At 41.8% G+C, this 15321-nt stretch overlaps 1 protein-coding gene across 1 annotated transcript in view; it reads left to right on the plus strand.

Annotated features, from left to right (window-relative positions):
• The window catches only part of LOC125896839 (exostosin-1-like), an 82263-nt gene extending 70049 nt beyond the window's left edge, over window positions 1-12214 (plus strand). Inside the window, exon 4 of the mRNA XM_049589724.1 lies at window positions 12125-12214. Within this exon, the coding sequence (XP_049445681.1) occupies window positions 12125-12149 (25 nt within the window). The 3' untranslated portion in view covers window positions 12150-12214. The remainder of the gene's footprint in view (window positions 1-12124) is intronic.
• Window positions 12215-15321: the final 3107 nt, after the last annotated feature.

The following is a 15321-nucleotide window of genomic DNA, read 5'->3' on the forward strand; positions in this document are numbered from 1 at the left end:
CAAGCACTGACGTTCACCAGAGTGGTATCCATGTCCCACAAGACTAAAAGGGAAAAGTGAAAGTGAAAACCCGGTTCTTTTTTCCTGAACCTAACCATGTGATTTTGTTGCCTAAACACTTTCCTTACAGTGTTTGTTGTTGAAGGAAAAAAAATTGTTAATTTGCAGTGTTGTACTGACGTTTTGCGTTTATTTTGAAATAGACTGTATGTAAACGTTAAATTTCCTGTGAAAACAGAAGTGTATTTTGAGAGAAGACAATGCATGTAACAGGCAGAACTTGACACGGTGTCCCAGAACATCAACAACCAACGCACCCAGGGCACCTTGCACGTATCTATTTGGACATGGAAAGTCCATGACCAGAACGTCAACATGTGACGAGGTCAGAGTGAGAATGTGTTGAGTTGTTTGTAAAACTCCCTTATTCACTGTCTTTACCAGTATAAATCACTGGGTCCATTTGTTTTAGATAATTCAGCTCTGGGTAAAACCTCAACGATGAGCACAGAAGGAATTTTAACAAGGTTGCAATGTGCAAACGCCACCACTAGATGCCACTAAATCCCCCTAAATCTTAAACACTGTTACTTTAAAGGTTAAACCTTTTATTAGATGCCATTTAACACTTACTAGAGGGGAAGGGAATTGGGTAGCTGATCACGTGTTTTTAACTGAGGTCTTTTGTATCTTAACAAGATCCAAAATTTAATCTGAACAAGATTAGATTTTATGAACACACATTTCAGCACAATCCTTTCAGCACCTTTCATCATCTTTAAATCAACTTTTTTTTTTACTACTTATATCAAGGAGTCCCAGTTTACATAATACCAACAGAACATCAAGGGAATAAGATGTTACGTCCCAAATCGGATGTAGAGTGTTCACGCTAGAAAAATATACTCAAAGCAGACAGATGCATGTTAAATAGGGTTGATTTCGAGTGTGCTGTAGATGCACTCCTACGATGCAATGCACAGGGGAAATGGAGAAGCAGCTCACAGCTGAACAAAAATTTAAATAAATGATGGGTGGAGGAGAAACAGCTGCAGAACTCCTGGAAAACAAACACTATAGGCATTAAATCTTAGGAAGATACATTTTATATTATATCATGTTAGTATGAGAATACACACTGCTGTAACATTATGACTATTAGTATGTAGCTTGGATTTGAGATGTTGTTTCAGTTTGTCTTTAATAAGTCAATTAAGAGTGTTGCACAATGCTGAAATCACTGCCTGTGACGACATGTAGCCTGACGATTCATAGCGCAGAGACCAGCTGTCCCACCCCGTCCTCCTGAGCTTTACATCAGGATGGGATTGGACAGGCATGCACGGGGACGCTGGGGAACACTCTAATGTTGTGGAGATCTAACTGACAGCAGGACAGCCCTACTCTACCTAGAAATCCCTGAACACAGTCAGCAGCACTTAGCCACTGTTTTATTTACATGGCCAGCCCTCATGCCATAATATTAACCAGCCTTCGTGTTGAATTAGTGACACAGGGTCAGGGCTGTGCTGGGTCACCTCCCAAACGTCTAGTTGAAATTGTATTATTTTTAGTTTCTATCATGGCTACGGAGTATATTTGCTTTTGATTGGCTGGCAAGTTAAAATCGGATACCAGGAGTCCTTAATATTTAAAACAACTGTCTGAATCAGTGCATGAGGTACACTATATTAAACTGCAGGTAACAATGGCAACAGAACTATATAATTTACCAGTGTGTCAGACCGACCACAAAGAAACTTTAAACATGGATGAAAATTTGAACACAGCTTCTCTTTGTGCCAGTGAGAAGTGGCCACATATGCAGTATGTCTAATAATACACTCTGGTAGACCTACACTCTGAGAAATAAGGGTTCTTTCATAGTTGGCTGAGGCTTTACCCAGAACCATTTGCCTCTAAAGACCCCCTTTTTGCTTCAAGGGTTCTTTGTGAGACTAAGAGTTCTAAAGAGAGATAAAACCCTTGGAATATAAATGGGTTCTCAGAAGAGCCCTACTGGGTGGGATCTTGTCAGCACCTTCAAAAGGTGGAACATTTCTTAAAAGAACCCTCAGAGAGAGTTCAGGGTGAAACATTTCATAGATAGTTCTAAGTATTACCCTTATATTGGGCTCTAGGTAGGTCCAGTTGGACCCTTTAAAGAAGGTTCTACCAGGGACCTAATAGGGTTCTCCTATGGGGAAACTTAAAACCACTTTTAATGGAAGTATGTCTAAGTCTCCCTTGTGAAAATAACTAAAGTTGAGATTTTCTGTTCAGTTGCTTTTTTTTCAATATTGCAGACAAGCAAATGTACACAGTACGATAACCATCAATATCCTGAAACAGGTATACTGTTGCAGCCCTAGTCCAATGTCAACTTAATCATGTAATCAGAAGATATGATTAACAGCAGCTAGTTTAGATACAAAATCTCTCAGGGCCGACAAGCTGGGCAATTCTGCAAGTAACTAGTAAATAAGGTGCACACTACCTATTGTAACTACCTTACACCACCAGGTGTTACAGTTCTACTGGTTCTCCCATTAAACCACTGAGTGCTGTCTGCATGAAGTTGTGTATGGGCTACCCCAGACAATGGTACCCATGAATGTGGATTGTGATTTGATGCCTTTGTATCTCTACAGTTGGCTGTTTCACCTCACTATTAAACTTTACTACCATCTACTGGAGTTTAGGGTGTAGCCCAGGGGTGCCCAAATACTTCTCAGTGGAGGGCCAAAAATGAATCAGGGTGGAGGGTCACGGGCCAAAACTAAACATTCATGTTGCAGTGCATTTAATTAAATGACTATGATATATATATAAATGAGACCTGTTCTCTTACCGACCATAGCCGGGGCGCCGTCGGTCGTGATGCCAGATAGCTTTTCCCACTTTAAGCTGTCTATCCATAACTCGCTATACTGCCATAAAAACATCCACTCCTTTTGTTGTCCCTTTCAGTGTTTCAAGGCCCGCGAGTTCCTGACACACTTCAAAGTCCTCATTAACGCCTCGCAGGAAGACGAGCAGCTGTGCCGAGTCCGATATATCCGTGCTTTCATCACACGCGATGGAGAAGGCAGAAAATTGACCTGCTTTCTGGACAATTTGGCCCCGAACGTCTTCGGCCATATCCTCCACACGGCGGGTGACGGTGTTCCGTGACAAACTTATCTGGGAAAAAGCCCGTGTCTGATTTGGGCACACGGTGTCAGCAGCAACTGTCAGACATTGTTTCACAAAATCACCCACAGCAAACGGTCGTCCGCTTCTGACAATGATGGAGCTAAGCTGATAACTTGCCCGAGTGGCATTCTCTTGTACAGTTGACGGCTGGAGTAGGGTACGCTGTTTGGAGGTTAACTTTGATAGCAGGTCTCCAGCCTTCACCTTTCTCTTGTCTCCGGTGTATTTTGAGAACTGATGGGAATGCTGGGTTTCGAAGTGGCGACGGAGATTATATCCTTTTAAAACAGCGACTCTCAGCTTGCATATTAGACATACTGCCTTGGAATCAATTTCAGTAAAAAAGTACTCGTGTTCCCAACAATTTTTAAACTTTCTTTTGTCAGTGTGCCAATTCCTCACACGCTCCATGCCTCCATCCCAGCATCTTCTCCCTCTCTGGTCAGTTCCGGCCGGATTTGAGCTGACGGGAGCTAAACAGCGCCACCCTACCCTCAATGTAACACAATGCTGATTTGTGGTCAGTAGAGGAAGTGCAACAATAAATAAATATTTAAAGAGATATTCCGACTGCTGGCAGCGGGAAAATAATAATTATTTAATTATTGAAAATTTGAGCATGGGCCGTGGGCCAAAACTAATCGGTTGCGGGCCAACTTTGGCCCGCGGGCCCCAAATTGGGCAGCCCTGGTGTAGCCTATGGTAATTATATTGCCATGGCCAAATGCCCTATCTTCCAATGTCAAGTAAATGGAACAATAATTTGTGTATCCACCCTGTGATTTGGATTGACTCCAAAATTTATTTGTTCTTTCTTGGCCAATGCTACATCCTTTCACCAAGTTTCAAGAAAATCAGGCATAAATAAACCAGAACAGAACCTCTTTGGCAAAGGTAACGGTGTTTTTACAAAATAAGGAATTGAAATACAAAATGTCAGTAATGAATCGACTGATACACAAAGTAACAGTCTGTTATACAAAACACTAAAGTTAAATACAAAATTAAAGACTGAGGATTTCAATGTAAAAAAGACAGGTATCCAGTATAACAGGCTAAAATACAAATCACAGAATTGATTTACAAATAACTTGCACAATAACAAAGAAAATGCAATTTCACATCCTGTCATGGCATTGTTCACCCTCACTTCTATTCATTTATTCTGACACTTTTTTCTTCTTGTTGATCTTATATTCCAAATAAGAGAACAGAGGCAATAGTTTTAGAGTTTTATTGAGCTGTAGTAGTGAGCTGATAAGTTGAGATGTATATAAGACCCTAGAGAAGAGATGCTGAAGAGAATTTCCATAAGAGAGTGAGACTGAAGACGGAAACAATGTGCATCTTTAGTGCTGCAGATTAAACTGTCATGCCCAAATCCTTGGCTATCGTCATCTGAGGGGGATTCAGGGTCTAGCCTTGTTGGGTTTGACTGTCTGCCACTGGAGTAAATCTCAGCGTTGAAGAGCTGACAGATGGTGACAGTAACTGAGGCATTTTGGTTTGGAGTATATCCGAAGGGCAAAACATCCAGATAAAGTTGTTAGTGCCAAGAGCAATTTTATCTGAAACTGTGGTTGTCAGCAGCGTCTTTACAGCCGGGCTGTCTGAATGACTGAAAGCCCACAGCCAGCTCAGGGGAAGGAACTGTTCCGGATACATGCTTCACGATGTAAAGATGTCCTCGATACAATACGCTACATAAATTACAACATCAACTATTTGCCTCATGGGTGTTAATCATGGCCCGACCCTCAGCCTGAATTAGAAAGAAGTGTCCTGACGTTAGAAAGAGACAACACAGCAGCTGATACTTTTTATTTTCCCCAAACTTTTCCCAAGATTTTCCTACTTAGCATTCATTTAAACTCAGGGTAGAGAGCACAAATTCCTGTTATAGTATAAAAAAAAAAGGAACTTTTTATGTCACTACAAAGTCTTTATGAAGTGATGCCTGTTAAGGCTGCTTCAGGCAGACAGTTTGAGTAGTGCTGGATTAGCTGGCATGTCAGCTGACCTCATGTAATTGCCGTCTCATATTGGGCGGTCTGTTTAAGCTGTCAGACTGGCTGCTCGTTCTCTGCTGCTGCTGCCGCCAGTTCATTCACACCCAGCAGCCGTCTGTAAGCTCTGTTTCTTCATGGCTCCCTATTGGCACTCTGCATTGATTTTCTCCTGCTTCCTCCCTCAAAATTGTTGTTTTTCCTTCAGCAGGGAGAAAAACACACATGACAAAACAGTCCAACAAATCATCATGCTGTACCTAAATGACAAAATTCTGTTGGCTGTGTCAGTGCCTTGCAATATGAACCGTATGACAAGTAATTTAAATACTTCCGTCTGTCACTGCTGCCATGACAAAGGTTTAAGGAACTAACACTACATGTCATGGTTGAAATACACCAGTGTTGACTGTAGTGGGGGACAGGACAAGAAGTGGGCTTTCTGGTGTGCACACTTTGTACTCCCTCATCTCAAGTCCTGGATTTAAAACAGCAGTATTTTGCAGCGATATCGATGCATTTCATTTATGAAATTGCCATAATCAGTGGGTTTGCTTGTGGGTGAAAAGTAGAACTTTGTGGCAAGTTCAACTTCGGTGAAATTTGACTTGCAAATTTGTTGCCGTAGGTGTGTTGACAATGCTGACTTTTGAGGGAACAGAGAGCCAGTGTTGTGACAAATAGAGCAAGTGCTCAGAATCTCCTGCCAACACAATGTGTGCATTTACAGTTCATTTAAGAGGGAAAAAAATATTCCTTAACAACATTTATAAAGGTAGTAGCACATTCTTATAGATACTTCCGTCCCCACATAATCAAATACTCTACTTTTAACTTCATTTATAGAGGTAGTAGTCCATCCTGACAGGTCCTGACCATAGCGTTAGTTCAGGCAGGACACAATGTCAAGCTCAGCTCACATCCCAGCTACATCAGCTGAGAAGAGAGTCAGCTGATAGATCACATGATTCCTTTCTATGCAACCAATTGGTGAATCTCATTCAAGCCACTCTATTTAAACTGCTCTGGCCTGCCTACTGTTGCTGCTTCCTCTGCAAGCTGCTTTGCAACCTGCCTCCACCCCAGCTCCTCCTTTTCATGCTGTGTCTGACTTATCAGTGTCATTTCTGTTTGCCATTGATGCTCCTCTGTCTCTGTTCCCAGGGGATCTTTGCTGCTGCTCTCCCTGCCTTAGGCTTTCCAAATAGGCCCTTAGAAGGGCAGAGAGATTTGCTCCATCTGCCTCAGGCACTCCATGTACGCACATGGAAGGGCAGAGAGGTTAGCTATCTCTGCCTCAGGCTTTTCTTGTTTGGGCGTGGAAAGGCAGAGAGGTGTGCTAAGGCTTTCCATGTAGGACTGCCAAAGGGCGGAGAGGTATTCTAATCCACCTTAGGCTTTCCAAATATGTGTGTGAAAGGGCAGAGAGTTGCACTGTCTCCACCTTAGGCTTTATGAGTAGGCATGGGAAAGGCAGAGAGGCCCCAGAACAGAGCAATACTGCCAGATATAATACTGCAAATGGAAATTAACTTTGCTTTGACTAAAGTGGTCCGGACTGAGCTACTAGTAGGTCATTACATCAGGTTGCTCTATTTGTCAGAACACCAGAGAGACTAAAATGGAGGAAACTATTGTAGCTCACTGTATTAGCTTTGTTGCTCCATCCATTTTTATCAAAACCTCCTCTGCAATAACTGCTCCATAAAAGAGGAATGGTTTGTAGACAGTTATAAGACAGAAGTCAGCGGTACAAATAACCATTCTGATCGGTATGAGCATATTATCTCATTAGTGATCCAACTGATGAACTTCGCCTTTATGGATTGAAAAGATGTAAAATCCTGAGAACTGCCAGGGGGGGAGTAAAATACAGCTCACTCACTAATTACAGTAGTTCGGCAACTAGCCCTGCCAGTGATCACCTCATAATCAAGCTTCTAAAACCACATATTTTGCAAGACATATGGGTGTACTTTGCTACTTTCTGGCATGACTGGGACTTAAGACCTCAGACTTTTTTATGTGGTGGACTAATAATGTCATACTACTCTTGCCTTTACTACTGAAAGAGGACAGACTTGCAGACATGAACTATGTCCATTTTAAGTGTTTGAACAAAACTGACATAGTCCACTCAAATGTCTTAAGAGCATGGGTGTCAACCCAAAAACCACAAAATACTTCTAACAATGCACAGCAGCAGAAGGAAAGGAACGTATTTCAGCCCTACAGTAGGCTTTCCTCAGTGTTACTGGGACATTTGTGGGTGTGACCCGTATTAACCAACAGCCTGGAACTTGCCAGTGATTACCAACCAGCTAATATAGATCATCAAAATAACATAATCAAAAATGCGACAGTTCTAAAAAAAAAAAATTGAAAATTTATGCAATGAGAAAACTTGCAACTTGCAACAAGTGACCAGTTGATTTACACACTAACAATAGAAAATGCATGTATACATACGCCTAAAAACCCTGCCATATGCAGAGGAATATACAGGTATCAGTGGCCGTACACATGCCGCATCGTTAGCTGCCTGGAAAACACAAGGTCAGGCGCTGAGTGCTACTCTTGTGCTTTTTCTGTGCCAGCTTTCAAGAGTGTGGCAGTAGGTTGCCTTAACTACCACCGCATCATAGCCTGTTTACCTGAAATCCTGTGTGCAGAGCCAGTCTTCCTCCAGGCACTGTTTGTACATAGGCCAATTGTCCATTGGACAGATATAGAGCTCTGGGTAGCCCTGCACTTAAATCATCAACTTCTCCTCCATATTTATCACTGACTGATATTTGCAGATTAAGAGAAATATATCTGTCAGCTGTGATTGGTTGTTCCTAGTCACATTTCATGTGGTGTGCACTGCTGCGTTCCAAAAGTTGAACTCTGTTTATCTCAGGGTACAGCCGTTGTGCCCTGAAAAAAAGGTGCTTGGGAACGTGTGTGCTTGGCAACAGTGTGGCTCTGGTGTTTTAGCGTGCCTGCCATGCATCTACATTGAAAACAATGAATTTGAGAGTGCAAAAAATGCGGCATGTGTACAGCCCCTAAGAGCTATATCCCCCTCTTTTTTTCCTGGTTGTTTACAGTGAACCCACCTATCAGCCAAAAAGCCATGGGAGTATATGGGGTAGTATAATTCCTTCCGTTTTGGTAACCCAGCCATCTATCTAGTAGTACACCCACCTCATCAGCTACCACTACACCACTTCAGATACATCTATGTCAGTAATATCCATCTGTATTCCAAAAAACCCCCAGCAATTCATTTAAGCCCCCAAAACGCTCAGTCTGTAAGTGGTGTATCCAGTAGGCCTCTCTTTGGAGATTTTAAGTGTTTGAACAAAAGACCAGTGCTGTGCTGCTTTTTAAGCTTTTTAAGCTGGAGAGAGTCTTAAACAGCCTTAAGTCAGGACCACGACTTAAAAGAAATGACTGCCATTCAGTTTCTTTTAGATTAAGTTGCTGTAACTGCTCCAATGTTGCCAACACTCAATCAGCTCCTTTTGTTTGTAATATTAATATAAAGAGGGTCCGCCTAGCTGGATTATTGCCAGAAATCATGCAAACCACCAGTTCTTCCTCAGTATATTTAATGTGCTTAATTGTTAGCTGTTGGACATCAGATTCTAAATTTTAATGTTGTTGATGAACGATCCCCTGATTTATTTTTCTTAAGTTAAACTTCAGTAGAATGTTGGACCAACTGAGAGTATCTTACCAGCCATATAACGTCAGTACATTAACCACTCTGACCCATCTAAACACAGTCACCCTTTCAGCATCCCGACTCTGCCATCCACAAGATATTTTGTTATTGTTTCTCTCTCTCTGTCTTCGCTGCCTCTCTTTCTGTTGCTCTCTCTCCCTCTCTGATGAGAAGCGACAGGAACGAAGACAGTCAGGATAGATAGGAGCCGACATGGTGAAGATGGCAGAACTGTGATGTGAGCCTATTACAGCAACAGCAGCATGCACAGGCAGTGATGTCAGCCTACCATCCTCCTGCACGTCCTCCTGCCCTCTCTTCATCCACCTCTAACGCTCTCCGTCCGCCTCTCACCTCTCTCTTCCTCCTGCTCTTCCCTTCATCCCGTTCCCTCCATCCATCACTGTAATACACACAGAGGCTGAGAGTTAAAAAAATAAAAATAAAAAAAAAGAGCCTGCTGCTGTCTGCAAGTACCTGCTGTATCTGTTGTGAATCATGTTCACAGTTGTAGGATGAGATATCGCACGAGCAAATGGGACTGCTGAGATTAGCATTATTGGATTAACAAGTTGAGCAGAATGACATGTTTGTGGATGGAGATGAAATACCTACACAGATCATTTAAATAAATATGCAGATGATGCTGCTATATGCAGATAAGACAGATAACATTCCTCCCAACATTATGGCACAGAATCCAAAGGATAAAAACAGGAGTAAAAGGCTTAATAAAATTAGAAAGACTAATTAATTTTGATGAGTTTAGCCGTTGTGGCCAAGCTGTTAGGAGCTTTAAGTTCAGGATCTTTTTTTTTGCCGGCTTGTTGTCTTTAAGCACACATTGCTTGTGTATGCCTTTTCCCTCACTAGGAATCATCTCAGGCAGTGTGCAGTATTGTTTTTCACTGATGCTACTCGTAGCTTTTGCCAGGATTGCTTAAGATAGCAGAAAAAGGTGGAGTAAAGTGGCTTTTACAGTTGCTGGATGGTCATGTTTTTCTTTTTCCAGAAAGGATATTCAGATACACATTACAGGTTCAGGCTGAATGTAAATAGGTGGACATGTGCTAAATTTCATTTGTTTACGTTCAAAGCTTCTGTTAAGGTTTTTTAATGACTAAAAATTTTCCTAGTCCACCAATAGTCGTCATTTAGGGCCATTAGTCGATTAGTCACCTGCATATTTATGATATTAATCTAATTATTATATCTTAATGACAAAAACTGTCTGTGTGTGTGTCTGTGTGTGTGTCTGTTCCACGTTTTTTTCTCCTCACTGACTTGGTCAATCCATGTGAAATTTGGCACAGTGGTAGAGGGTCATGGGAGGATCCGAATGAAGCAATATTACATCAGTTGGCCAAAGGGGGGCACTAAAGCAACTGATTGAAATTCGCAAATGTAAATGGGCATATCTCATGCCCTGTATGTCATAGAGACATGAAACTTTGCACAGAGATGCCTCTCCTCATGAGGAACAAATTTGCTTCAAGAACCCATAACTTCTCGTTATGTAGTTATATTTTCTGCCATTTTGAATTTTTTGAAAAACACTTCAAATCGATCTCTTCCTAGGATGTTTGACCGAGCTGCATGAAATTCGTTGAACATAATCTCGGGACCAATATCTAAAGTTCCCTCTTGGCAAAAGTTGGAAAACTTACTAAAACTGAGCTTCTATAAGGCAATGAATATTGCGGAGGGCGTGGCTCATCACATAAAGGTGTATCTCAAGGGTTTCACCGATCACCACGCAACTTTGTAGGCATATGACCACACATAATCTGAGGGGACCCCTCCATTATTGACCCCATCAAACAAAATGGGGGCGCTAGAGAGCTAATTACTTATCTAGGCCTAACCGCCATATCGATTTTTACTAAACTTGGTAGATATGTAGAACAGGACGCCTCAAGATGACTGGAGAAATTTAACTCTAATTGGCAACTGGGTGGCGCTATAACAACAGAGAAATGCTTAAAAATGGCTAAAATGTGACCGATTGCTGTGGCTCCCCCTGTGGCCCAATGTTTTGTTTTGTTTTTTCTAATTTTTGGTATGACTAAGTCATGGTATGGTATGCTATACATAATCACAGAAACTGTCACCACTCTTGTGCCTTTTTTCGTTGTACCTCATGTTTTCCAGGGGGTTAATGATGCAACATGTGTACGACGGCTAATTTCCAGGGCTGGTACCTGCGGTTATTCCACAGGCTAGTAAATAACATGTCAGGCAGGAAATCCAGAGTGTGGGATCATTTTGAGAAAGTGAAGGACGAACCCAAGGTGATATGTAAACTCATCTTCATTGGTCGACTACAAACATGACGTATCATCTGAAACATGTCAGTAGCTACATGCCCATTAGCCACTTAGCACAATCATTACTGCTTTGCCGACAGTATGGTTGGTACATTTGCTTGCCTTTTTTTCTGCGACTAAGCCACCAAAGAATTTTTTCCGACTAATGACCTTTCTGGTCAACCAATGTTTGGTCCACTATTAGGGGGCAGTCCTACCAGATACAGATTACATGTCAAATGTAAATAGGGAGAAGACAGAGTAGTTGTGCACACATCCAATCCTGTTTTAGGTCAGGTGCTGGATAATAGGGGTCCATGCAGAAAGAAGAAGAAAATCCCCACACTTTTGAAGTTGCCTGAGGAAGACCATTTGGGTCGAAACGTTGCTTTTTTAGTCATTAAAAACTAAACTGGGAGCTCTAATTCAGTGTGTGGATTTTCTTCTTCTTTCTGAATGTAAATAGGGAGACATGTACTGAATTTCATTTGTTTACACTGAAAGCGTCTGTTGAGGTTTTCAAATGGACTTTCAAGGGGTGGCTTTAACTGCCCAAGTCCCCAGCCTTTTTGTTATTTCTTAATAAACAAATCAGAGACTGACTAACCTAGCATCAACCTCGGCCTCATTTCGTCACTGATTCCAGTGACCCCGTCTCAGCCTCCCTCTTCTTTGTCCCACTGTACTTGATCATAACGGTAAATGTCAGAGTCCGGGGGACAGAGAGTATTTGCTTGTGCTGTAGTAGTTGTTGTGCTCTAAATATTTTTTATGCATTGCTTGTCCTGCCACAGTGCATTGTGCTCCGGTAATGATGAATGATCACAAAGAATTCCAGGCAAAAATGGGGCTCCTGGAGTTTATATCATTGTTGACTCTCCTGCTCTCTCTCTCTGCACTGGCAGAGTCTATTTTAGGAAGTTCACCTGAGTTATCACAGTAATGGAAGAGCACTTAAGACAGCAGCGGGGATTCTCCTGAGAGAGCTGAAGGGAAATCTGTGAGTGCACGTCAGGGCACAAAGGACTCATGACTCATGAAACAGGTGCAGTGTTAAAAGTGAGTTTGTGAACTGTTCGTCGTGGTCAATTATTATTTTTCAATACAGCAGCCAAGCTGACATTTATTTATATGCAAATGTTGCCGATTGTGATTTGAAATAAAGTAAACTTTTTCATGGTGTTGGCATGGTCACCAAAACTAAATGCATGGCATTCAGTGGGTGAATTTATTCCTCCACAGCTGAGCAATATCAATGCTCATGTCAGTTAGGTTTTTGTATACTTGCCAAACATCACTGTCACACAGAAATGCAGAAAACATGGTCTCCATCAGGCCTGTCGAGACATAACATCATTCACACACAACTGAGCCATGTTAATAACAGCTCAGATTATTTTTCTTAAATTTTGCTGTCACATCACAACTTGATTATTTTTAGTAATCAGTTTGTTTTCCTGTGGTCAGAGGCCATTCCTCTCATTATCACCAGAGACAATACAAATTGCTTTTCTCAAGATCACTGAATAGAGCAGGAAATTTATCCGCGGTTGTGGCTGCAACTTCTGTCTGTGTCATAGGCCCGAAATAAATGTGTTGATCAGCTGTGATTGCTCCCTCTGACACTGTCAATTACTCTTCAGTCTGTCTGCACACTGGAAGCTCTGACAGGCTTACGAGGCTCTGCAAAACCATCAATTTGATATCCAGAGATAATGAGATTATGCTGATTTTAAGATAATTTTAGAATAACCGAAAGGCATGGTTATAAAACACCAAAATTTGTCTGATTGAATGAGCCACACACACACCTTACAAATCAAAAATTATTCTGATCATCACATTATGATTGCTTGTTTTTGACCTGAAGAAATAACTATTACCATGTATAAGAGAAATTGGATTAAAGCTTATTTACTGAATATTAAGACACAATGACAGAATTTTACAGATTCCGGCACCAATTGTCTAATGTGGTTGACTGACACCTTAAAGGGATAGTGCACCCAAAAATGAAAATTCAGCCATTATCTACTCACCCATATGCTGACGGAGGCTCAGGTAAAATTTTAGAGTCCTCACATCCCTTGTGGAGATCGGCGGGGGGAGCGGCTAGCACACCTAATAGCTGACGGCACTCCATACTAGACGTTCAAGAACACAAAATTGAAACCACAAAGTATCTCCAACATGCTCATCCATAGTGATCCAAGTGTGCTGAAGCCCCGACATAAAAAGTTGTTTCGAAAAACGTCATTTGAACTCTGTTTTTAGCCTCACTGTAGCCTGTAGCTCTGACTGCTTCTCTGTGCTCCACACTCACGTGTGCGCACCTGCACGAGACCAGCGAAAGCATGAGCTTTGCTCACCCGTGTTTACATCACGTGACACGTGCACCGCAGGGGGAGACAGCAGTAACCACAGTAGTGAACAGATAATTTGCACTACAGTCTTTTAGCAAAGGACAGCCCAACATGTCTGAAGACTTTGAAATTGAGGAGGAACAGCATTTCTTTGTTGAGCCGTATTTGTTTGAGCCTGAGTATACAGACGGAACTCAGGCTACTGGACGAAGCAGCCGCCGCAGCTCATGAGCCTTAGCTAGCCGCAGAACACCGGAGTCGAGCACTGGGAGCCTGGTGGTGTAGTTGTTTCAAATGCAAAGCAATGCCAACGGATGAGCAGTCTTTGCTGCTCAAACTGGGAATTGGCGATGCCTGCACTTGACAATCTGGACATCAGTACTGACGAGACTGCTGCTCTTCAGAGACCGTGCATCACCGATCATCCTGAGAGCACACACGTGAGTGTGGAGCACAGAGCAGCAGTCAGAGCTACAAGCTACAGTGAGGCTAAAAACAGAGTTCAAATGACGTTTTTCAAAACAACTTTTTATGTCGCGGCAGCAGCACACTTGGATCACTACGGATGAGCATGTTGGAGATATTTTGTGCTTTCAATTTCGTGTTCTTTGACATTAGTCTGGGCGCCGTCAGCCATTAGGTGTGCTAGCTGCTCCCCCCGCTGATCTCCGCAAGGGATGTGAGGACTCTAAAACTTCACCAGGGCCTCCGTCGGCATATGGGTGAGTAGATAATGGCTGAATTTTCATTTTTGGGTGCACTATCCCTTTAAGTCATTACACTGCTGGGGGGCGCTGGGACAAAATTAAGCTGTGGGCCCCTGTTGATTCCTTCAGTGCTCTCTGTGCCTTGTGCATGTATTGTGTTGCTCTAATGTATCTATCAGGGGCAGACTGCACAACAGACAACACATGTAGGCTTCATTATATTTTGCTATTACTCCAGATTTTCTGCATCAGTTAGATTTGTTTAATGACTACTTTATTTAGGAACATGCACCATTCAAAATATTAACTTAATAATAAGGTTAGAATAAGGGTAAAAAGTTATGTTTTATGAGGATGAGACAATCCAAAGTCATGCAGGGTGTCAATACTCAACCCCTTTAAGGTATCAACTGAAATAACTCAGTACTAAGAAGCATCAACATGTCTCCCTTCAAACAATACCCACGTTAACTTCTTTTTGTGTCCAGATCTTGAAAAAAAATGGCAAAAATCCACCAATTATCTTCAGAATTAAGAATTTAAAAAAAAGTGGCATTGGCAACATTAGCAATGAATATAATCCAAGGTTTTGCAGAATAGGGTTGGTAAAAATAAGGAGTAGAGGAAAAAAATTGATTCAGCTTTGTAATTTCCAAATACACATTTTAATCTAATTTTTGGTACTAGAATTATAAAATCAATTGCGTTTTTGGTCCACTAGATGGTGCTAATGTTTTTATTCCTGGTGCGGTCATCAGAAGTCTCAGTCAGAGGTATGTGGAAGGAAGTTCATCAAAACAAAGATGGAGGCACCGAAGAAAGAAATCAGAAACAGGCCTTTGGCATTTAAATCAAACGTCTGGACTTAATGAGACTTATTGGATTATTGACAAACATGAGGGCTCACCTCACACTCCACCATCCACAGATAGCGTTAGCCTCTGACAGCCAGGCTAATGCTAAACCTGCTCTGCCGAAAAATCAACCAACACTGGACACACTCAGCTTGACAAAACTACCATCCAACTCTGA

This window comes from Epinephelus fuscoguttatus, linkage group LG11 (genome assembly GCF_011397635.1).
Source record: "Epinephelus fuscoguttatus linkage group LG11, E.fuscoguttatus.final_Chr_v1".
Lineage (NCBI taxonomy): Eukaryota > Metazoa > Chordata > Actinopteri > Perciformes > Serranidae > Epinephelus > Epinephelus fuscoguttatus.